Here is a 25,941-nt window from a genome sequence, read left to right as displayed (position 1 = left end):
TGTTTTGCTCACAATTCATCCAAATTTAAAGGGGGCATGTGTTGAGCAGGGCATGGGCGGCACCAAATGATAGATATTTTTCTGCAATAATTAAACTAAATGAAAATGTTTAGGGCCAGAATTAAGACTTTTTGGCTAGACTTGTTTCAGTCACAAAAAAGGTGTCCTAAATGACCACTGGAGGGATTAAGGCATAACCCCTTTACTCCCCCAGCCTCTGACAGCTTCAGATGTTATGGCCAGTCCTATTAGAATAACAAGCAGGTCCCTGGAGTAGCCTAGTGATTGGTGCAGTGCACTGTAGAGAAGGGGACCCAGGCTCATTTCCCATTCTAACTGGTACACTTGTGATGGAAAATTTGAATCCTCCAAAACCCACCAAAAACCTAATGTACCTATATATCGGTGACAGCTGCAGACATAAGGACTATTGTAGTGGTGTACTATTGGGTACAGTACGTTTTTGGTGGGTTTTGCAGGGCTCACCATACAATATAAGGGGGTAATAGTGAGATGTGTACCTGGGACCCTTTGTTTGAAGTCCACTGCAGTGCCCCCTAGGGTGCCCCGCTGCTCTGCTGTGATGTCTCTGTGGCCAGTGGCTTGTTTTTGTGCGTCTTTCTCTTGGATTTTTTTTTATCTAAAATGGTCCTAAAAGATAGGTACACTGATCACAAAAAGGTCTATCAAATGGCCATTTTTGAAACAAGCAGTTGGACGTTTTTCTGGTTTGAAAATGGCCATGTTCGCTACTGAATTTTGGGACGTTTTTCACAAAATGTCCAAATGTGGATGTAGATGTCATATTGAAAATGCCCCTCCACTTGTGTTACTGTATTTTAGATGTGTAAAAATGATACTAATAGAGATTTCAAATAAGGGCTAGGAGAAACGCCAAAATTTACTTAGTTTTATCTTGCGATGAGAGTCTCTAAGAAAGTGAAGCTTTTATGAAATTCAAATTTTTGTTTGCTTCATGAAAACAAAAAAGGTAAGAAGTGGTTAGGGTGGTGGACTTTGGTCCTGGGGAACTGAGGAACTGAGTTTGATTCCCACTTCAGGCACAGACAGCTCCTTGTGACTCTGGGCAAGTCACTTAACCCTCCATTGCCCCATGTAAGCCACATTGAGCCTGCCATGAGCGGGAAAGCGCGGGGTACAAATGTAACAAAAAAATAAAATAAAATTCTAATAATTTGTTTTTGCTCTGATTTGATGGCAGAATCGTTTAGAACAAGTTTCCATTGGTAGTGCTTCAAATTTAATTTGTTGATCCAAATTCTGAAAAGTGGCCAAGTTTGGATAAGTCATATTGAAGAAACAATACAGTACAGTTAAAATAGCTTTCTTTGAAATAACTTTCACTGACTCTAGAAAACAGTTTTACAGGTGTAGGTGAAATCAAACAGGCCCTGCTATAATCATCTGGGCTTCCATCAGGAGAGCATAAAAAGTGCAAGGCTGGGTCAGAGCAATCTTCCATTGACCTGAACATCTTGACTGACAGTGGCCAATTCAAATCTCTTGGGAGTACTCAGCAGATCTAATATGGGAAGACCCATTCCTTGTTGCTTTCCTTAAGTCTGTTTAGATCCTCTATGGCATTGGAGGTTTCTGGACATGGTTGCAGACAGCAGCCATGCCTATAAATGCAAGGATTGTGAGTGCTATCACTTGTTTACAATTACTTGTGTGATGATCTGGCTTTTTCCTCTTCTGGCTGTGCTCCCCTTAAAATAAGGTGGATATGAGAGGGTAAGAACAGTGGGACTGCAACAAGGACTGTAAGCACCTGATTGCTCACAGTCACTGCATTCGTAGGTCAACCACCAGCAGCAGCTAGACTCAAGGATGCCCAGAGGAGTAAAACGGAGTTAAGTGAATAGGATGGAAGTAGTAATGGAGGTCTACAGATGGAGGACTGACAGCAGTTAAAGTTTGCCTTGCATTTTTTGCCACCTCTTTCAGATTTCTGCCTTTGCTACCCAACAGCACATGCCAGCCCTATTTCAATAGTATATAAGCCCAGAGGGAAGGCAGATCTTCTTAAATGTTTGGTTCCATAGTTAGTAATACTCTGCAATCATTTTATAGTGAGGTTGTAGAGTAGTTGAATGTATGAAGCATTGTTGCTTAGACCTTTGCAATTTTTGCCTCGGTCTCTTGGTTGGTTGTAGTTTGGTCTCCAGATGATGCATCCTTGTCTACTTTCAATAACTTTAATAGTACCTTCTGAACAATCTTTCAGAAAACGTAAATCCCTTCTTAAAATTTATTTCTTTGGTTTAGCATTTAACTCTTCTGCCCCTAGTTGATGGTTTGCAGCTTTGTTGCCTGCTTGTACTCTACGGTTTGTGTGTGTTGCCTGACTTTTCTCTCTGTCAAAGAATGACGTTCTGTTCTGTCCATGCAGTGGCATTCCTTTCTAGCTCCGAGTTTTGCTTTTAGCATTGTAAACTGTCTAGACCTATGCACCAGGTGTTTTGACTAAACGTAGTATAGTAAAAACAAGATTCAGTGCATCTATAATCCCATGTTAATACCAAATATCAGTGAACTTGCATTAAACTAACACTAATTGTTCCATGCTTTCTTTCTTCTATTTGTTCTTCCCAGCTGAGTCTACTTACTCTTTGCAGGTGGTATGTCGGCGTGGCTGAGAGTATTCTTGCCTATCCAAAGGCTAGAGAGTAGCCATCATTAAAGTGCACCCTTAGCACCACTCATTAGCCAGTAGGGGCAACTGTCTTCCTTTCTTCTGTGGGTCAGAGTGCATCATTTTTATAGCATCCCCAACCCTTACTGAACCCAACTGATGGAGTAGCCAAATTCAGATCTTCTGTGTCTCAGTGCTGTGGCCTGAGCCATGGGGCTAGTCCAGTATATTTTTATTTAACAGTTTTATGTTGAACATAATTAGACTTATTCAGAATGTCTTTTATCATCCTGCACCTTGAAAGCAACATTTTGTTTCACTTTTGATAGTTTTACTTTGTTTTCAGTTTTCTATACCTCTGATGCAAGAACAGTAGGGTAACTGATAAAGTTAATTGTATGGGTGGCTGTTTCTGCAAAATATACAATATAATTGATCACAGCTGCGATAAATGAATAATGCCAGTATTTAGACCTGATTGTTGTATGTAAATTATTTTTGTGGCACCTAACTAGATATCTAATGATTTGCCTCAATGTTTATAGCCTGTGCCTTGAATATATAAAATAATTTATCAAACCTGATAGCATACAAGCTGGTCATCTGCCTCACCAATAAACTCTCCTGTAATCTACATTACAATGATGATTGTGGGTTTAATTTTAAAGGTGGTTGTTACAGACATTCTTGTTGCCAAAAACGCCCAATCCAAAAACACACATGTGTAAAAGTGATCAGATTACATGCTTATATTCTTTCCTTTCAGATCAAAAAATATTTTGAACTCGAACCATTGGCACGCGGAAAGCATTGGATTCTTCAGCCCAGTTCCTTGGATGATACAGAAGCAGTAAAAGACAGCTTCACAATGCTGATAAGTTTGTTGGAAGAGAAAGATCTTGAGCCCATGAGAATGTGAAGAGGACAGGGAAGAACTCCAGTTCTCAGTTATTTTATTCATGTCTGCCCAGGCTGCTAGAAGCTTCACCTATTCAATTTAATCCAAATGGTCAGATTAAAAAAAAAATGTTTCCAAATCAAGTACATGATCATTTGCATTAAAGCTAAGTTTACACTTCTGAAATAGGGAGTTGTTTTTTGTCTACCACTGATCAGATTAATTGTATATTGTTACTTTTCTGTATTTTTATTGAAATTTCCTCTGTGTGAAAGTGAAATTCTGGAACAGTTTAGTTGCCTATAGAATTATATCATATCATGACTAAATATTTAGAAAAACAATTAACACCGTTTAGTATACTATACTCTGTGCTCTCCCCTTTCTCCCCAAAATGAATTATCTGGAGAACATGGTCTTTGAAAACACTAGTGTTAAAATTGAACAGAAGTTGTGTTTCATGAAATTGCGTACAGAGAGTAGTGCATCTTTTTTACATCAAAAACTCAAATTTGCTGCATATAGTAGAAACGTCCTTAATAAACATGAGAAATCGCTGGGGTAGCGCTTTGTTTCCTAAAATAGTTCCATTTGCTATGATCGCAGAAAGTGTCTAGTCGGCTTGCTGCTTTTGTTTTCTCCTGTCTCAGTCTTCCAATTGGGAACCACTTTACATGGCCCCAGTTGTTTGAAGTGTGACAAAAATGTTGGTGAAACCAAAGGTAGCAGGTAAATTAGCCATTTTCTTGGTGCCTAATTCATGTCACAGCAAAGACCTTTGATTTTAAAGCGGGAAGACGTATGAAAAACACTCTGATGCTTCTGTATCTTTTCTGGACGAGAGCTGATCTAGTCCCATAGCAAGTTTGATGTTTGCCAGAAGTAAAAAGCACTCCCGGCACAACCAGGACTAATTACTGCTGAAGTGTTTTCACTTCAACAGACACAACCATTAATTTAATATATTAATCAAATGTATGTAGCTGTATTGGCTAGATTAGTTTGGTTTGGGATTTTTAATACAAAGAATATTTTGCAAACAAAAATGTCTGCCATCCTAGAATACACATTTATATTTGAAAGTATTGGTTTCTACGGTAAAATGGCAATTTTATAAAATGTAATTTTAAAAAGCAGCAAATGTAAGCATAACTTTGGATGCGTGCTGTAATAGCATGACTTCTAATGATAACGTTTTAAATAAGGGATCTTCTAGATCATCATACTAATAAGACTGTAGTATATTATCAGTACATTTTAGTAAACCCTTCACCATCTTTAATATTTGAACACTTTTACATTTTAAGGAAGGTATAAAGAAGTTCATAGTAACTCACGACACTTTTTTTTAATGTGAAGTTTTCCTGAACTTTTAAATAAATACAAACTGAACAGCACATGGTTTTTATGTGTATTACAAATATCTCAAATGCTGTTTTTATTTCTGCAGGTTTATCATCTAGATGAGAGAGATCTAATTATTAGGAATTATTTTCCATGCAAGTTCATTACACGTGGAATATTATCTTATTTTTTTTTAAGAGACTGTGGTTTAGTATTGCTTAGCCATCTGTTAAATAACTTTCTTGGGTGCATTTCATGTGTGTGTATATGCCTGCTTTGGGTCTCTTCTGAGACCTATTGCTGTCTGCAGTGTTACAGCAGTCAGAACAAAAACACTATCAATCAGTACCCAACAACAGCTGTTTTTGACAAGCTTCTGTCTGACGCCTAATGCTTTATAACTGTCAACAAGCTTCCTTGTTTGTCTACCAGTCCTTAGACAACTTGCTGCCTTTTCTGATATCACTGTATATTTTTTTACTTTCAATTCCAGACTTGGTAAAGTATTATTCAGTAGTTCTTTCTGGTGTTTATTAATGTCCTTTTCTTGCTGTGAAAGGTGCCGCAGGTGTCTTAGGTTATATATTTGGAAACTATATCAAATGATCTGTATTATGTCAGTATCCTAGTGTATTATGTTGTATTTATAGAGGTTACAGATTTCTTTTTGTATCCTACTAGCTGATACACTTGCCTTTTTGTAATGGCAATTCATTTATATTACAAAACTTTATACCTTTAAAATATTTCAAAGAATATTGGTTGATAGTTAACTAACATATTGCGTTGACTTTTTACTGATAATACATCACCAGTACTAAATAGCTGACTGATTCTTGTGTGCAGCTGCCAAACCAGAGGAGCTTCCGCTGTTTGTGATTCTACATGATTTCCATAATCTACGACTGAAAATAAATGCTAAGTTGAACTGTCTCAGCTGACTTACGTTTTCACTATTAGCATTTATTTATTTATTTATTTGGATTTTGCTCACACCTTTTCAGCAGTAGCTCAAGGTGAGATACATTCCAGATACACTGGGTATTTCCTTGTCCCTGGAGGGCTTACAATCTAAAAGTTTGTACCTGAGACAATAGATGTTTAAGCGACTTACCCACATCACAAGGAGCAGCAATGGGATTTGAACCGCCCACCTCTGGATGTTAAGACAGGTGCTCTAACCACTAAGCCGCTCCTATCATTTCAGTACGCTATTCAATTAATTATCCAGTTTGCCTTTCAGTTGTGCTTTCACTTGAGCCTAATATTTTCTTTGTAATCCTACAAAATGACTGTGCAGTGTGCTTTTCCTGCTGAGTTCATTATCTAGTAGTGTCTTATTACAGTAGGTCTCTTTAATGCCTTTCATGTGATGAGACTGGTAAACCCCCAATTCGGGATGCACTCTTGTACCGTTCATGATAACTTGCCCATGGACCCATATAAGTAGATCTGCAAAAACATTTTGCCACCGGCTGCCTAGATGAAAATAAACAGTGGCAGAGGAATCTTATAAAACATATATGTGAAACTAGTAGGAAACTAGTCAATTCTTTAATTCTAGAACCAATTCCAAACATTAATACATAAGGAATACTGGTTTAATATTATGTTTTTACACAATGTTTTCACACTTTATATTCAGCAGCCATGCACTGTATGTGAGAAACTAGTGTATGAAAATTTTGATAGGAAATTGCAAAACATATAATGTGGGCAGCTTATTAAACATGACTTAATTCAGAGGTTCGTAACCTTTTTTGATTCCCACACCTCTTTAATTGATCAATGAAACCATCATACCCCCCTTCATAAACCACATGTCCACTAGTGGCTACCCACAGCTAAATATGTCACTGTTAACTGCTGACTACTACCGTATCACTAAAATTACAGTAGTACATTGTTATACTACTAATAACAGCCTCACTTTCTCTAGAAAGCTTCATTAAATTGTCTCACAATTCAAGACCCTTTTCCACACCCCGTTTGACCCCTTTTCACACCACTGGTTAAGAACCTCTGCAATAAGTCGTCACTCAACTTAATATTTATTGAATCCCACATGTAATCGCTGACCAGGTCATAGGTAGTACGCTTACAACATGCAACATTGCTCAGTCTAGCAGCACGTTCCCCATAGAGGGCAATTCTATAAAAGGTTTCAAAAGTTAGACACCAGGATGCAGCGTGCTGAGCGTGAATTCAATAACAGCATCTGAGTGCCCAGATTCCATTATACAATACTAGCCTAAGTCATCATTTACGCACCCACTTATGTCACAAGCAGGTGTAAATACGCACACCTAACTGTGACACTTTAGCACGTGACTTACAGTATCTGTAACCTATATGTTTAATTGTTGGACATGTCCACGCGCCCCTGAGAATGCCCCTCAATAAGTCACTAAAAGTTGTGCATGCAAATTTGGGCAAGTGCCCAATTTGCGCATGCAATTGTGTTTCAGAGTAGTGAGCCCTTGGACCACAGTCACATGGAATTAGAAAAGGTTCAAAGAAGAGTGACCAAAATGATAGAGGGGATGGAATGCTTCTCATATGAGGAAAGGCTAAAGAGGTTAGGGCTCTTCATCTTGGAAAAGAAACGGCTGAGGGGGGCCAACTGTGACAGACAGATCCATCCCCCAAGGCCTTTGCAGAGAGACAAAGGCAGAAAACTGGTACAGCTGGAACTCTGGGGTTGGACCAGGCAGGAACCAGGATCGAGGCTCAGCTTGAGCTGGAACCAGGAACAAGACTCTGTCTAAGAACCAGGAACAGGGCTTTGCTAGAAAAGGTGCCAGAAATGAGGCTTGGCTTGGCAGGAGCCAGGAGTGCAGCTTGGCAGGAATTAAGAACAAGACTCGGCAGGAACTAGGAGCAACACTGGGCAGAAACCAGGAATAAGGCTTTCTTGGAAAAGGCTAGCTTGTTGCGAGGCACTGAAATTGGGGCTGAGTTTCCTTAAAAGCGCTATGACTACCAGGCGCACACCTCCTCCGACGTTCTGATGTCCACTCCAGTCTTGGGGAACCATGGAATGCACATGCTCCCCAGGGGAAGAGCATGCATGGATGAGGAAGGATGCTGCCTCAGAGAGTCGCAGGGTTAGGGTCAGCGGCCTTGGAAGACGGAAGTGCACCGGATCAGGAGCAGTCACTGTAGGGCCGTGACAGCAATTTAATTAAATAAGAGGTCCTTTTACAAAGGCGTGGTAGGCTCTACATGCATGCAATGCATGCCAAAATGAGACTACCGCCAGGCTAGCATACCTCCCTGGTGGTAATTTCAGATTTGGCACGTGCCCATAACGCTGTGACAAATAATGTTTTATTTCTTACCGCACATGATGTTTCAGGCATTATAATCAACAGTTGGTGTGCACTGACCAGTCACTGTGCTTTGTAGCGCATGAGCACTCACTGCCAGACCAATGGATGGCATTAAGGGCTTAGGCCGTAAACAGGCACACGCTGGTTTCAATTTTACCCCAGGCCCTTTACCCGGCCCATTGAAAAAAAAGCCTTTTTCCCCAGACGCATTAAAAACTGGCCCAAGCATGCTAAATACATGCGTCCACACTACCGCAGGCCACGTTTTGCCTTAATAAAAGGGCCCCTAAGCTAATTAGTGCCAATAATTGGCTTTTTAACAAGCAATTATTGGAACTAATTAAATGTAATTGAACTTTATGTACATCAATTTAGGTGTGGGATCCCAACCTAAATTTTATGCACAATTTGAAAAAGAGGGCATGGAAATGGGAGGGGCGTGGCCAGAACATAGAATAATGGGGATACATTTACACTATGTTTCAGTTGGAGCAAATGGCTGCGCCCAAAGTTAGGCACGATTCCCGGGTCAAAAGAAATATTCTATAAACTGCACCTAACTTTAAGTGTGGCTAATCAGTTTTTTTTGCACCAATTTGTTTTACCATATATAGCATCTAATCCTAAGTGAGTTGCATTCTAAAGTTATAGAATACCAGTTAGCATCCATCTAGCACTTGTATGCATAACTGTAACACTCAGTCATATAAGTTCTAGTATTCTATAACTTTCTGCAAATTGGCGCCTAACTTTAGTCAACTGTTATAGACTGAGGAGGATAGTGCCTACTTTATGCAAAGAGACTAACAAAAAATATATTTAAAAAAAACATATATAAAACAAAAATATATGAAAATATGCTTGAAGACAAGTGACGATTGGAGAGTGGAAGCTAAAACCAAAGAGTGCCCCATGACTCCACCAAGCTGAAGTCTTCTTAAAAAAAAAGGTTTTCTTTAGTTTCTAGCCCCACAAGCTCAGAATTATACATTTTGAATGGTTTTATCTGATGGACTTGTGTTAAGTATATGAGCTTGAAGTGAGTTTACTTTATGCAGTATACACATAGGTGTTCCCTAGGGCACAGCTGTAACTTATACACATTATATAATATTCGCAATGTCAAATGAGAAATTTGAGCGAATGTCAGAACAGGTACAAATGCCTGCAATTATGAGTACTTTCCTAGAGATAATGTTATAAAGCTACATAGTTGCATATATTGCCCTTTATAAAATAAATAAATAAATCCAACCAAAACAGACCCTGATCTTATTTTTTTAATATTATTTTTATTATTAGGGATCTTTAAAATTGGGAGTGCCAATTGTCAGTGCTCTTATTTAGCATACAAAATACTTATCTGATCCCCATTCATATCTGGAAAGTCTCAATATTCCATCTTCGAATCCATAGCATGCAACATCATGTCCAAAAATTAATGTCCAGTGTTTCATTGAACACTGCTTCAGGGACATAGTCTATAAAATCTTCTCATTTCACAAAGATCCAGTCCATTAACTTCCCAAAATGCCTTACCATTCTTCACTGTATATACATATATGTGCCTTCCCCACTTAACACTTTTTAATATAGTTACTACTCTATGCCTATGGGAAAAATTATTACTGCATAGATGTTTATTGTACTGCAGAAAGTGAGAGGTCACAAAGTGAAAAGAAATCAGAACTATAGTAGTTATTACCAAAAACAAAAACCCCACAAAACTAGCAGCATACAAGGATATGTTGACATTAATATCTCATTCAAAAGGAGACAAGTAATTCTCTTTGTACAAGACAAGCAAGATCTTTTTTAGAATGCTGTCTTCGGTTTTGGTGCCCATGGCTCAATAAGCACATTGATATTTTGGGAAAGTTCAAAGGTAGTGGTGGGGGGAGTGAGAAACAAAAATGAGGAAGGTAATTTGACCGGTGCAGAAAGGTTGAAGGAGTTGTGTTTGTTTTGTCTACGAAAGACTGAGGGTGACTCAAAAAACGAATTCAAATACATGGAGGGGTTATAGAGAAGATGGTGGTCAGTTCTTCATTTCTATTGGGGATAAGACAAAAAGTGATGGATTTAAAGCAGCAGGTTAGCATTAAGAGTGTGCATTAGGAAGAACCTTTGAATTCTAAGGTTAATTAAACAGTGGAACAGATTACCTAGGGAGATGGTGGAATCCCCATGTTTGGTATTTAAAATCAAAGCCCTGGTTTCGACTCTTCTCATTAATTACTGTGCTTTCCAGTAGGAGTGCAGTGTACTCCTGCAAAACCTGACATTGCTTTGTGACCATAATGAGAATGATTTCATGGAAATTCTGGATACATCACCTTCTGAGTGCTACACTACTATGAAAGCTTAAGTATGAAAAATAAGTGAAATTTTTTGTAAAACTGTAAAAAAAAAAATATATATATATATATATAATGGAAATGTTACTTTCCATGATAAATACTTTGGCCTAATTCATTGAAGCAGTTTTTTTTTAACTCTCTCTCTGATTTCATAATGAATTACCAAGTTAATATCCATCTACAAATAAAGATTAAGCAAGATAATACAGTTCTTAAGTGTGTATACAGTGACATTAAAATGACATATGAAGGACAAAGACCTTTTATCTCTTTGATTTAGGCATCTAGGTTCTCCACACACAAGATTTTATAGTAGTTATTTTTAATCAGATATTGCCCTTTTGAATATTGTCCTCATAGTCTCTGTAGAATAAAAGAAGAAAGGAATCATATTTAAAAGGAGAGGTGTCTGAACATCAATATTTATTTCAAACTTTTCCAACCAGAGAGTGCAAAGCATGCTACAAGTCAGAAGTGTGCATTATAAATACACTAAATACATTCAATAGAGAGTTACAACAGATCAGATTCAACATCATAAATATAACAGATATATAACAAAGTGTAAGAAAACAAGAAGGAAAAAAAATTGATATGCTTTGGGTAACTAATGCCACAACGGTGTGCAAGTATATCTTAAAAAGTCCTTTATTAAAACAAGTAGTATTTAGTTGCCGTGAAGGACTCGACACGGGCCATGTTTCGGTGCCGAAGCCTGCATTAGGCGTCCAAAAACAATAAACTAAACCAAGATGCAGGCTGATGTATCTAATAAGGTAGATAGCATTCTTGTTTCAAATCAAAAGACATTGCCCTCAAGAGTCACATACCAAAGAAAGTCACGTACTAGATAATCGTGAGCAACACTGGAGTGGGACCTCAGTAACACCAGACAAGGTTGTTGCAAAAGTATGTGACTCTCCAGTCTACTAAGTTTGCAGTTTTAGTTTATTAAAATTTGCTATACCACTTGGCTTAAAAAAGAACACAGCAGTATAAAGGTTTATTGTTTTATACGGTGTTTTAAGAACCAGGGGACAGAACTTGAGAAAAGAACTGTATTGTGGCATTTGAGCTGATGACAGTGTGAAAGAACCCTGTATCTTGTAGTTGTCAGGGGGCTAAGATGGCAACCAAAAAATACTTCTAATAAAGAAATGAATAACAGAGAAGTAGATTGGGAAGAGAGTTCCATAGGGCTGCACCTGGTCCCAAGATGGCTGTCTAGTACATGTGAGGTGTAGAAAGGTGTGTGAATGAGATGACAGCTGAAGCATATCAGTGTGCAGAGCCTTTGAGGTTTTTTTGAAGGCCAGAACTGAGATCTTAAACTTATTTTACTTTTTAACAAAAAAATGTACAAGCAATAATACTTGGACAGAAACAGGATACAGAGGAAAATATAAAAACAATCAGAACAAAGAATTTCACAAAAGAAACAATATCCTTTCTTCACCAACTTGGATCCTACAGAAAATCCAGGAAGAGAACACAAAAAGGAAAAACAATATGAGAAAATAGCCTGGGATTTTAAATGACTCAACTTTTAGTGTGTTGGGACCAGCCCAGACATTTTGAGATATGAGTGAGTCTCAGGTATTCAGTTGCACTCAGAATCATGTGAGCTGCAGCATGCTGATTGAGTTTTTGGGGATCCTTAGGTAAAGCAAAACTCACAGACCTGGATGACTGTGACAAAGGCAGGGCTATCTATCAATAGATGGAATAAAGACGGCATAATTGACATAGCTGAAAGACAGTTGACTTAGCTACTGCTAAGACTAGAGCTTTGATTGTGATCTGGGAGTCCAGTATAAATCCCTAGATATAAATCTGATAACTAAAAGAAAGAACTGTTTCTTTGAGGATCACCTCGGAAGTAGAAAAGCTATCTTGGGCTGGCAATACCCGACTATCAATGGCCACGGGTGCAATCATTTATACAGAAACTTCTAGCAGCCCTCTTTTCCACTCCAAATGTGATAGGACAAATAATAGGGAGAATAGATGGCATGGATGGGCAGACTGGATAGGTCATATGGTCTTGAGCTGCCTACGTTTTTCTGTGTTTCTATGAGGGGGCATAGGATGAAGGTAAAAGGGGATAGACTCAGAAGTAACCTGAAGAAATGCTTCTTCATGGAAAGGATGGTGAATTCATGGAATGGCCTCCTGGTGGAAGTGGTGGAGGTGAAGACAGTATCTGAATTCAAGCGAGCTTGGGAGAAGTACATAGGATCTCAAAAGGAGTGCTAAGGAGAATGGATGGTTTGGATGGACAGAATGGATAGGCCATATGGTTTTTATCTGCCTATATTTTTCTCTGTTTCTATGTAAGTCTTTTTTTTTTTTTTCAGATAAAGAGCTTTTCGTGGATTTAGTCTGTTTATTCTGATGCAACCAGTAGGAAGTATTTCCCAGACATACATTCAGGTTGGCAGTTATTTTGTAAGGGTCTGGGCCAAGTTAGTGATCTGGTAGGATTTATTGAATTCACTTGGGGGAGGGGAGAAGTGGAGGGAGCCTGTAGATACTGAACAGTGTTGGTGAGGAAATAGATCCTTATGGTACTTCAAAGAAGAGAGAATGAGAGTGTAATGATATTGTCATCAGTAAGATAGTCCTTGTAATTATGAAGCAAGGATTTGAAGCAGGCTAACACCAAGCCAGCAGGTCCTTCAAGTGGGTGGTAAGAATTTCATGTTCATTGGTGTCAAAATGCTGCAGAGAGGTTGAAAATTATCAGCATGGCTGCTATGCATAGCCATATTTCATAAACTAGGCTTATTAGAGCAGTTTCCATGCTAAACTGTGGCTTAAAGCCAGATTGAAATGTGTCCAAGTCCTTTGTGGTCAATAGGAAATCAAATAGCTGTACCAGTAATGCTTTTTGTTATGTCCAAGTTTCTTTATTATTTTAGTAATATTTATCATTTACAATGGACAAGCTCATTCACAAACATTCCAGACCAGAGTAATAGCCATCCAAACACTAAAGTTCAATCAACATGGTGTGACCTTGGCTTAACTCTATACACAAGGGGAAATATGCTTCGTAATACACTGAGAGAAATATTTCTGCTGGTTTCCAGACCACAGGATATCTAATCCTCTTTTCTGCAAAAATACTTCATACTTTTTTATGGCCAAAGATGAATTCCAGCAAAAGTGTACATTGAGAAGGCTGCTATCCTTCCAACAGCCCCAAATCATCTGAATTGCTATTGATAATAAAATGTCAAAAAAAATTATTTGGGGAATAAGAAAACTTTTTTAGATGATAAAGTACTAAAGATATTATTTCATGCTCTTTTTCTAAATTGTTTAGATTACTGCAATTTGCTGCTGGCTGACTATCCCCCTTTACTCTATTTGTTGACTACAACTGGTACTAAATACAGCCATGAAGTTTGTTTTATGGAGCTAAAAAATAAGATCGTGTGAACCCCCTCCAACATGCAGAGCATTGGATTCTGATTACTGTAGAATTCAGTTTAAAATTCTTCTTTCACACAAGGCATACTTTACCAAAATACCTTGCTATCTTTCCTTAATGCTTATCCCCCATGCTCCCCCTTGCTCTCTTCTTTCATCCAACACCTATCTTTTGGTTATCCTGTTTGTTTCTATGATATGGTTAGACTCTTCTCACTTACTGCCCTTTCGATGCCTTGCTCTCTGGATTCGATTAACTCTCCTGCTCTTGCACGGAAACCTCTGCAAAGAAATCTAAATATTTTCCGAAGACCTGGTTTTCAGCAAGGAATACACTTAGTTTTCTCCTGCATCACTTCCCCATTTGCCCTCCCATTGCCCCCGTAGAGTCAGCCTCATCTATCCCATCAATACATACAATATTCACTGTTAGTTATATTGTACTATTCATTCCCTTCCTCCTGTTTCTGTTCAATATAACCTCTTTTGTTTGTATTTTGCTGTAATATTGTCCTGTGTCTGCTGATTAGCTCTGGTATTTTGTAAACCGCCATGATGCTCTTGCAAAGGGTGAGATAATCAATACTAACAAATAAATAAATGTTCTGCTTTAGAGCACAAGATTTCAACAGCATAATTTTATTGGACAGGTCACCTTCCACCTGATTTTCAGATTGTGGGAAATAGTCGTCCTGTGTCCCACGGTCCACACTGAACCCAGATATTCAGTGCCAGGCCATTTCCGGTGACCAGCATTGAATATCTGGTTTAACTGTGGCCAGTCCGATATTCAACACTGGCCGGTTAAAGTCAGAGCGGCCAAAGTTATTCCACCTATTTGGCAGCCAAACTTGGCTAGTTTGACTTTTAAAATCAGTGGATAGCAGACTATCTTGCCCGATATAACCAGCTGTCTTTAAGCCACTAACCGGAGATATTCGGCGCTGGATAGCTGCCTAAGTGCCATTTTAGCAGCCATATCCTTTGGAATATTGGCCTCTGTGTTTTCAGAATCTGACAAACTATTATAATACCATTTCTCTCAAGTTAGAAAAGGGGGAGGGGGACCATAGTTCAATAACAGAAATATGAAGGCAAACATGAACTGGAAACCTCAAGAAGTCAGGCTTTGCATGTACAGTACAACTAGAGAAATAGAAACTGAAATTCAAACTATCAGAGTTGCACATTACCCAAAACTGAGATATTTGAATTAATAAATTGAGAATAAAATACCTTTTTATACTTTTATCTGAGCATTTTATTTTTCCATTTCCTTTGGTCCCAGTGTCTCTTTTCTGCTTTTCTCTGGTGTATTCCTAATTCTAGTTCCACTGGGCATTTCTTCTCTCATCATGTCCACCATCCACTTTCCCTCTGCATCCCTCTCTGTCCTGTCCAGTACTTCCCCACAGTATTCCCCTCCCCATGCTCAGCATCTGCCCTCTGTGTCCCTATCCTCCTCCCATATTCAGCATTTCCCTGTGTCCCTCTCTTGCCCTGTCCAACATTTCTCCTCTATGTCCCTATCCCTCCCCCTGTGTCCAGTATCTCCTATCAGTTCTCCTATCCCTCTCCCTGTTATCAGCATTACTCCTTTGTGTCCCTTTGCTTCCTCCATACCTAGCATCTTTTATCCCCTCTCTTTTCCTTTCCTCCCAAACCATCCACCCCTGGGCTTGCATATCCCTCCCCCCTACAGTCTTGCATCTCTCTCTCCGCCCCTCCCCACTGCAAGTCTTGCATCTCTCTACCCTCTCCCCTACAGTCTGGCATTTCCCTCCTCCCCCACCAAGAGTCTGGCATCTCTCCCTCACCCCCCCCCCCAAGTCCTTCATCTCTCCTCCCTCCTCTGTGGTCTGGCATCTCTCACTCCCCCTTCATATTGTGGGTCTGGCATCTCACCTTTCCCCTACTGCAGAACTGGCATCTCCCCCTTTCCCCCTGCAGTCCTCCAAACATTTGGCAGGTTGCTGGCTGTGGAAGTGCTACACACAGGCCTCCTTGGCCAACCCTGATGCCTTCCCTCTGCCAAGTCCCTCCCACAGGAGTTTCCATCAGAGGAGACAGGATGCAGCACAGGAAGGTGTTGGGGCTAGCCAAGGGAGGCCTACATATTTTGCTTCTGTGACTCGCAGCCCACGGAACATTTGCAGGACCACAGGTGGACCCGAGGGCAGGGGAGGGACAAAGAGAGACAGGGAGGAGAGCAGGGATTCGGGTGTGGGCTTTTCAGTGCAACAGGAGATGGCTCCTACCAGTGAGCAGCCCTGGGCTTTTTGCCGATTTCACTCAATGGAAACTATGCCCCTGTTCTAGTAGTGTAATACCAGTATTTTTTGTATTGAGCTGAAGAAAGTTTACAATCTAAGTCCAAAGAGCGGAGGAGTGGCCTAGTGGTTGGGGTGGTGGACTTTGGTCCTGGGGAACTGAGGAACTGAGTTCAATTCCCACTTCAGGCACAGTCAGCTCCTTGTGACTCTGGCAAGTCACTTAACCCTCCATTGCCCCATGTAAGCCGCATTGAGCCTGCCATGAGTGGGAAAGCGCGGGGTACAAATGTAACAAAAAATAAAATAAATCAGATAAGAGCATAACCAATGTTGCAGAATTATATAAAATTGTGATGCTTCATAACCCAATGCTTGAATCACCTGGGTGAGTTAATACATAGTCTCTTTAATTCCCGCCATTGTAAAATACCTGCAAGTCAAACAGTGATGAAGTCAGAGATACCTACAGCGATGTGAAAAAGTGTTTATCTCACTTGCTGACGTTTCAGCTCATGGACAGATGATCGGACATTCTCCTTAGAGTTTTCTGGGACAGTGCAGAATTCATGGTTCCTTCAGCAGTGGCAAGTTTGCCTGGTCCTGAGGCAGCAAAAATATCACCACACCGTCACATTACCACCAGCAACATGTCATGTTTGACTGTTGCTATGATGTATGATGTTCTTAACTGTGGAATGCTGTATTTGCCTTATGCCAGACATAATGGGACCTGTGTTGTCCAAATAGTTCCATTTTTGACTCATCTCTCTATAGAACATTATCCCAAAAGGCTAGGGGGTCATCCTGGTGTATATTTGCAAATGTGAGACAAACATTGATGTTGTCCTTGGATAACAGCAGTTTCTACCTTCTTGCTCTCTCATGAATCCTATTTTTGCCCAGTCTCTTATTGTGGAGTCATGAACACTGAACTTAACTGAGGCTACAGTTCTTATGGGATGTTTTGTGACTTCCTGCATGAGTTGTTGCTGTGCTCTTGGAGTGAGTTTGGAAGGCCAGTCACTCCTAGAAAGATTCACCACTCTTCAGTGGAGTCTCAACGCTTTAGAAATAACCTTGTAACCCTTTCCAGAGTGATAAATTTCAATACTTGTTTTTTCTATTGTCTCCTGGAATTTCCTTTGATCATGGCATAGTGTTTTTGTAGGAACTTCATGGTGACTGCTTCACTCTGATGGTAGGATTCAATATATAGTAAGATTTAGATTCGGCAGGACTGGCTGTGATCAACAGAATCTAATTATCAATTGCATTTGGTCAATTGAGCAACTAAGGGGGCACTTACTTTTTCACATGGGTGCTATGAATGCTGGATAACTTGGTTCCCTTTTATCCACTCCTACCCTAGCTGAGATAATATTTAACCATCTCTCTGACCTCATGTGCACCTCTCTTTAAATTAGTCACCTTATTTTCTAACTCATCTTACTCCCATACCCATCTATATGCTCCATCTTTGTTTATACCCTACACTGTCAATTAAAATGTTCTGTTTATTGTGTTGACATTTTAAATAGTACTATGCCATATTTTGTATTGTTATTTAAATATTTTTACTGCTGTAATTGTGTATTGCTCATGTTTGATTTATTCTTACTGTACACTGCCTTGAGTGAATTCCTTCAAAAAGGCAGTAAATAAATCCTAATAAATAAATGAATACATTTATACTTTAATAACTGTGTTGTTTACTCAACTTCCCTATGTCTAATGTTGCATTGTGTTTAAAGATCAGAAACCATTCGGTGTGACATATATTCAATAACAGTGAAAAAATCAGGAGGGGGTAAAAACTTTTTCACACCACTGTATATTGTTGGGACTTAAGGGGATCACACACTGTTCCCTTTAAGCTGAGCGGGAGTCCTCCAACTGCACTGCTGCCAGTGTGGGTGGGGGTGCTTCAATATTGTGTTTTCAGGCAGGTTCCCTGGAATCCAGTACCCCTCACTGATGAGACACAAGCTCAACTTAAAAGGAACAGTGTTCATGACCCTTGATGCAGGCATAAGATGTAAGAAACTAAAGTGGGAAGTGGACCAATGACTTCAGGACATAGAGACTGAGATGATATTCACGAAGCAAACTTTATTGTAGACTTGACACGGTGCTGTGTTTCGGCCACAGGCCTGCCTCAGGAGTCTTTAACAGTGTAAAAATGTTGTTTAAAAGGTTGTCCATCTTGGGTAATGCACCAAGAGGATTAACACAGAAATGTCCAATGCTTTATTGTCTCCAAAAAACCTTAAAGATCATGAAGATCAAATCTAGTGTAACGACAAATAGCGTCTTTCTTCAATAACGACAATAAAATTTTTACACTGTTAAAGACTCCTAAGGCAGGCCTGTGGCTGAAACACAGTACTGTGTCGAGTCTACAATAAAGTTTGCTTCGTGAATATCATCTCAGTCTCTATGTCCTGAAGTCATTGGTCCACTTCCCACTTTATTTTCTTACATCTTCGCTCGTGAGATTTAGCGATCTACTCCTGTGGAAACTCTACCCTTGATGCAGGCATAACATTGCAGTCTCTTCTTGTGGACTACTGCATGTCTGTTGATGTAAATTATGGATTAAACCATTACAAGTATGCTTTGTTTCTGTGGCATTTCCAAGAAGGACTCTAACTTTATCAGAGTTGAGTGTACTTTTTCTAGAATGGGATGATACATACAAAGGACGGTAAGACATCACTATACTTCAAGGAGAAAAGCCTTGTGAGTTCATCTTCAAGAATTTCCATGTAGGCTCATGAGTAATTTCAGAATGGAGCACAATCCATACTCAAAATCAATACCCTACAATGATTAAAAATGTGGAAGATTAATTCCTGAAGCTCCTTTAACTTTTTTAGGGACTTTTTAACTCATAGAAATTTGACTAACATATGGTCCTATTAGGTGATAACATTCTTGTTCAAAAAATCTGGGATCATCTTTAATAATAGTTAATTCAAGGAGCTATATATTTTAGTTGGACCCACGGGGGGAGAGAGAGAGTGAATGGTAACCATGGCAAAATTGTGTCTTTAGTTGATTGTAATATATATTCCAATATTTTTTCTCTACAGTAAGAGTACTACCATTCTAGAATTGAACTAAATATTTTAGTCCCTGTGGGGCCCAGCTTAAATTATAATCTTTATAGATGTGAATGTATAATGCCAATTAACTTTGTAGCCAGACATATGTGCAATTATTCTAAACAGAGACAAAAGAATAGTCTGAAATAAGTGCAAAGATAAAAAATCTTGGGGATTTAATTCTGGCATTTATAATCTGCTTAACCACCAAGTTCAAGGTGGAGAACAGTCACACATTATAAGCAGGAATTTTCTCTGTCCCTAAAGGACTCACAATCTTGTTTTTTGTACCTGAGGCAATGGAGGGTTAAGTGATTTACCCAAGTTCACAAGGATCTCCAGTGGGAATTGAACCTAGGATATTGGGCTCAAAGCCCACTGCACTAACCATTAGGCCACTTCTCCACTCCTGAGGGTTAAGTACATATAAAAGAATATCATTTTCCTATGAGAACAATTTATACATTTCATTTCCCATACATATAAAGTAGCACATATGAGTTTATCTGTTGGGCAGACTGGATGGACTATACACGTCTTATCTGTCGTCATCTACTATGTTACTCCTTCAATCACAAGTTGCTGTCAGATTGTTAATAGGAGGGTCTCTAAACTCAAAAGTAGGGAGAGAAGCCCAGCCCAGATGCATTCCACATATTTGCAAAGGTGGAAAGAAGAGAAAATGACAGCCAGTATGGTTAAAAGGTGAAGTAAGAGTCTGTTACATTGTTACAGCCAAAAGATTGTCCTTTCAAAGAATGGAAAAAGGACCCAAATGAGGAAAATAAGAAGCAACATAAGCACTGGGAAGTCAGATGCAAAGCATTAATAAAGAAGGCTAAAAGAGAATATGAAGAGAAACTTTCTGCAGGGGCTAAATCTCACAGCAACAAGTTTTTCAGGTACATCAGAAGTAGGAATCCGGCGAGGGAATCCGTGGGACCGTTAGATCATGAAGGAGCAAAAGGTGCACTCAGGGAGGACAAGGCCATAGCAAGAAAGTGAATGAATTCTTTGCTTAAGTCTTTATGGAAGAAGGTGTAAGAGATCTGCCTGTACTGAAAGAAATCTCGGTGAACTTGGAAGATGTACTGAGCCAAATTGACAAATTAAAGAGTAGTACATCACCTTGACCATATGGTATACATCCACAGGTACTCAAAGAACTCAAGCATGAAATTGCTGATCTGTTAGTAATATATAACCTGTCATTAAAATCATACGTACTACCTGAAGATTGGAGGGTGGTCAATGTGCCACCGATTTTTAAAAGGGTTCCAGGGGTGATCTGAGACATTACAGACCGGTAAGCCTGATGTCGATGCTGGGCAAAATAGCGGAAACTATTATAAAGAATAAAATTACAGAACACGTAGACAAACATGGTTTCAGCCAAGGGAAGTCTTGCCTCACCAATTTGCTTTGTTTCTTTGAAGGTGTGAATAAATATGCGGATAAAGGTGAGCCCGTTGATGTAGTGTATTTAGATTTTCAGAAAGCTTTTGATGAAGTTCCTCATAAGAAACTCCTGAGAAAATTGGTCATGGGATAGGAGGCAAAGTTCTGGTGTGGATTAGGAATTGGTTATTGAACAGAAAACAGAGGGGAAGGTTAAATGGTCATTTCTCTCAATGGAGGAGGGTGAATAGTGGAGTGCTGCAGGGATCAGTACTGGGACCGGTGCTATTTAACATATTTATAAATTATAGAAATCAGAATGATGAGTGAGGTGATTAAATTTGCAGATGACACAAGGTTGTTAAATCACTTGTGGATTATGAAATATTGCAGGAAGACCTTAGGAAATTGGAAGACTGGGTGTCCAAATGGCAGATGAAGTTAATGTGGACAAATGCAAGGTGATGCCCTTGGAAAGAATAATCCAAGCATGTTACCTGATGCTAGGATCCAGCTTGGGGTTCAGCATTCAAGAAAAAGATCTGGGTGTTGTAGATAATATGCTGAAATCTGCTCAGTGTGTGGTGGCGGTCAAAAAAAGCAAACAGGATGCTAGGAATTATTAGGAAATGGATGGTGAATAAGACCAAATATACCATAATTCCTCTGTATCGCTCCATGGTGCAAACCGCGCCTTGAATATTGCATTGAATTCTGGTCACCATATCTCAAAAAAGATATAGCAAAATTAGAAAAGGTTCAAAGAAGAGTGACCAAAATGATAAAGGGGATGGAACACCTCTCGTATGAGGATAGGCTAAAGAGTTTAGGGCTCTTCAGCTTGGAAAAGAGATGGATGAGGGGAGATATAATTGAGCTCTATAAAATTCTGAGTGGTGTAGAATGGGTAGAAGTAAATCAAATTTTTTTAAATTCATTCCAAAAGTACAAAGACTAGGGGCACTCAAGGAAGTTACATGGAAATACTTTTAAAACAAATAGGAGGAAATATTTTTTCACTCAATGAATAGTTAAGCTCTGGAACTCTTTGACAAAGGATGTGGTAACAGCAGTTAGCATATCTGGGTTTAAAAAAGGTTTGGACAAGTTCCTGGAGGAAAGGTCCATAGTCTGCTATTGAGACAAACATGGGGAAGCAACTGCTGCCCTGGGATTTGTAGCATGGAATGTTTGCCACAATTTGGGTTTCTGCCAGGTAGTTGTGACCTGGCTTGGCCACTGTTGGAAACAGGATACTGGGTTAGATAGACTATTGGTCTGACTCATTACGGGTACTCTTATGTTCTTATATCCCTGCTTAGTGCCTATAAAGAAGAAAAAAAATACCTGATAGAGTGTTATTAACTAATACTCATGCTAATGGTCTGAAGAACAAAAACTTGGACCCTCTGTGTAAGAAGTAGCTGCCAAACAATTCCATCATGTGGAATAAAGCCCACGCTTCGCTACACGGTGAAAAGAGTTTTCTGCATCAAGTGATAACATGATCGCTGGATGAGGAAGGAGATTCACCATGTGGATTATATTATGAAACAATCATTGTAATATTCCAACTCATCATACTGTATGCAAATGAGCTTAGGTGGTACTGCACTCAAATGGAGTGCCAGCTTTGTAGCATAGATCTCATTATAAATGACATTTGAAAGAGTAATTGGTCTGTAATTTTGAGGATGGATGGGAATTTTCCAAAACCACTACAGTGACCTTTGCAAAGTTCCTACTGCAGATTCCTCTTGCTCAAACTGTTACCAATATCCAAATTAATATTTGCATCAAAGAGGCAGAAAACATAATAGCAAGCCAACTTCTCAACTATTTGCAAAAACTAGTGTCTCGCATATAAACCAAATAGTTTTTTGCTTGCACCATAATGCAGAAGTAGCGTTACTAAGTAATGACTACTTTCATTCAGACAAATTTAGATCAGGGTTAGAAAATGCTTCTCTTTCACTTGATCTTTCTTCAGAATTTTATTTGGTTGATCATACTATGCCTCAACCAATTACAAGATATAGATCTAACTAGAACAGTCCTTATATGGCTTTATTTGTATAGGTCCTCTACAGTGTATTGGCAGAATAATCTCTTAGCTCCCTACTTTCTACCCTGTTGTGTACCACAAGGCATGATTCTAGCATCCATACTTTTCAGTTTTTCATAGTCCTATTATCAAGTTTGATACAGACTCTAGGACTTTCATGTATGCAGATTATTTTCAGACAATGTCCCTTCAAAAAGCTCATAACCCACAACAATCCCTACTGGTTGCAGACAAATAAGCTTAAACTAAATCCAGACAATTTAAGTGCCCTTTTCTTTTCCTAGAAAGGAAATGTAGTTGTTTCTGATGTCCTATATCTCAGGTTCAAAAATTCCATTAAATAGTTCATTCAGGATTCTGGGCATAATGCTAGACAATGAATTAAACTTCCAATTACATACTCTGATCTAGTAAAGAAATGTTTCTATATGCTTGAATAATGTGTTCAATCTGCAGTCTATTTAAGAGGTTTATTATAAGTGGGTGGATTAATATCTGTAGTGCTTTCCTGTCAGATTACTGCAGTGCACCAGTTCCTGGAATACAGGTAGCAGACATCAGATGATTGCAGCTGATCCATAATGTAGCAGACAAGGGTCTCTGGGGCTAGGAAATAAGAACACATAATCTCACTTTTCACAGAAGAACATGGTTACTGACCTTATCAAGAATTCATTTTAAGATTTTAACTTTAATATACAAGATCAGCTATACTGGTTTACTTTTATTCCAATTGTATCTTTTCATAGCCTACAGCTCTACTGTAAGGTTCTCTCAATGAGGCCTACTAGAGATGCCTTCTTTTAGACACATTAGATGTGACTCCGTAAGGAGTTCAGTCTTACATGTCATACAGGCTCATTTTCAAAATAGAAAAATGTCTAAAAAGTGCATAAAGCAGCATTTGGATGTTTTTTTTTCTCATAAAAACGTCCAAATCAGTATTTTCGAAATCTATTTTTAGATGTTTTTCTTTGAAATCCGTCAGAAGTGTGTCCAAATCTCAAGGGGGCGTATCAGAGGCATGTTCAGGGCAGGACTTGGGCGTTCCTGAGACTTAGATGTTTTTCAGCCATAATGGAAGAAAAGAAAAACGTCCCGGACTAAAACTAAGATGTTTTGAGCTTGACCTGTTTTTATAACGAATAAGGTACAAAAAGGTGCCCTAAATAACCAGATGACCACAGAAGGGAATGAGGGATGGCCTCCCCTTATTCCCCCAATGGTCACTAACCTCCTCCCACCCCCTAAAAATGTGATGAAAAATATTACTTGCCAGCCTCAGATGTTATACTCAGGTCCATTAGAACAGCATGCTGCTCCCTGGAGTAGTCTAGTTGTGGGTGCAGTGCACTGCAGACAGGTGGACCCAGGCCCATTTCTCCCCCTACCTGTTACACTTGTGGAGGAAACTGTGAGCCCTCCAAAACTCACCAGAAACCCACTGTACCCACATATAGGTTCCCTCTTCACCTATAAGGGCTATGGTAGTGGTGTACAATTGGGGGTTGTAGGTTTTAGGGGACTTAGCAGACAAGGTAAGGGAGCAATGGTCAGATGTGTACCTGGGAGTATTTTTATGACATCCACTGCAGTGTACCTTAGGGTGCCCTATTGCGCTCCTAGGATATCAGGGGGACCAGTATACTAAAAATGCTGGCTCCTCCTACATCCCAATGGCTTGATTTTGTGCATTTTGCACTTGGACTTTTTTTTTTAATGAACCAAAAAATAAAACAATCAAATCACAAAACCTATTTTCGAAAACAAAAGATAGATGGTTTTCTTGTTTGAAAATGACCTTCTTTGCTGTTCAGATTTTGGATGTTTTTTGTAAAATGTCCAAAGTCGGAGTTAGATGTCATATCGAAAATGCCCCTCATAGCCCCCAAACTAATAACTTGCCTCTAGATCTGAAACTAGAGATATCCTTTATGAAATTTAAGAGCAGGCTCAAGCATATCTCTTCACATGAGTCTTTGACCCTTGGATGGTTTCACAGAGTTTTGTGATGGGCTACTAGGATCAGGGAGATGTGAGGGGAGATTGAGACTGGAACATACAACAAAGTGGATTTCCCTTTTTTTTCTCAATTTATATGGTGGTTATTTTTACTTACATGTTAATAAACATAACACTTGAAGTTCAAGAATGTAAAGAACCTCAAAAAATGTGAAGAAACTGACTTACCAAATAGAAGTTAGACTATCTGGTTCAGGAGCCTTTTCTGTCTTTTAAAGACTCTGTGGCTGTATGAATTTCATATTGAGTAGTGAACAAATGCAGGATGGAATTATCATATTGGGACAGTTGAGGATGATAAAATCTAGATAAAAGATATGACAAATTTTAGTAGGCTTCACTGTGTTTGAGACAAATATGAGATCCTGTAGGCTAATCTATTCAGATGGATAGAAAACCAAGGAGAAGAAAAAAAACCCTGATATGAGTAAGAAGCAACGTCCTATGAGTGATCAGGCCTTCCACTGCTACCCGGGTGAGACAACTGGTCTTTTCTTCCCTCACCTACTATATTATGTGGCATTTGGGACATTGCAATTTTTGTTATGAATAGGAGATTAGGGGATTATTTTATTTTCCTTTGTTTTACATGGTGCAGTTTTATTAAAAATGCAGCTCTCCTTTTCCATCCTGCTCCTGAATTTGTGGTTAAACTTGAATCAAGTGAATTCAGTCTAGTTTGAATTCAGGTTCCTTTTTTTTTTTTTTTAACGAACAAGTTGAGAGAAAGTTTGAAGATTCTCAAATTTTCAAATCCTTCTGATACAGATTTGAAAATTTCACTTGACCCTAATTTATACAGCTCAGATTTATTTATTCAGTTCAAAATATTTTTTCTACATTTGCCAAATTACTCAGCTTTGTTTCAAAGAGGTTTATAGTTTTCCTACTGCCCACCCATTGTGTTACAAGAATATTTAGTTGTACAATAAGTATTTTGAGGACCCCTTAATAGTGCTATTTTTTGGTTAGAGTTGACCAGGGGCCCAGCAGCCATAATTCCTATGGATTGTTCTCAGAAGTATAAGCTCTCCCTACATTTGTACTGAGACAT

General features: G+C 39.0%; 1 protein-coding gene across 2 annotated transcripts in view; it reads left to right on the top strand.

Annotated features, from left to right (window-relative positions):
* Positions 1-5,831, top strand: part of ARL15 (ADP ribosylation factor like GTPase 15) — a 723,318-nt gene extending 717,487 nt beyond the window's left edge. For both annotated transcript variants that reach the window (XM_030193124.1, XM_030193123.1), the window contains one exon: positions 3,423-5,831. In XM_030193124.1, the coding sequence (XP_030048984.1) occupies positions 3,423-3,575 (153 nt within the window). In that variant the 3' untranslated portion in view covers positions 3,576-5,831. The remainder of the gene's footprint in view (positions 1-3,422) is intronic.
* The last annotated feature ends 20,110 nt before the right edge of the window (positions 5,832-25,941 follow it).

This window comes from Microcaecilia unicolor, chromosome 2, assembly GCF_901765095.1.
Source record: "Microcaecilia unicolor chromosome 2, aMicUni1.1, whole genome shotgun sequence".
Classification (NCBI taxonomy): Eukaryota; Metazoa; Chordata; class Amphibia; order Gymnophiona; family Siphonopidae; genus Microcaecilia; species Microcaecilia unicolor.
Note: the sequence above shows the minus strand (reverse complement) of the source record. Positions and strands in the feature narration are given on the sequence as shown.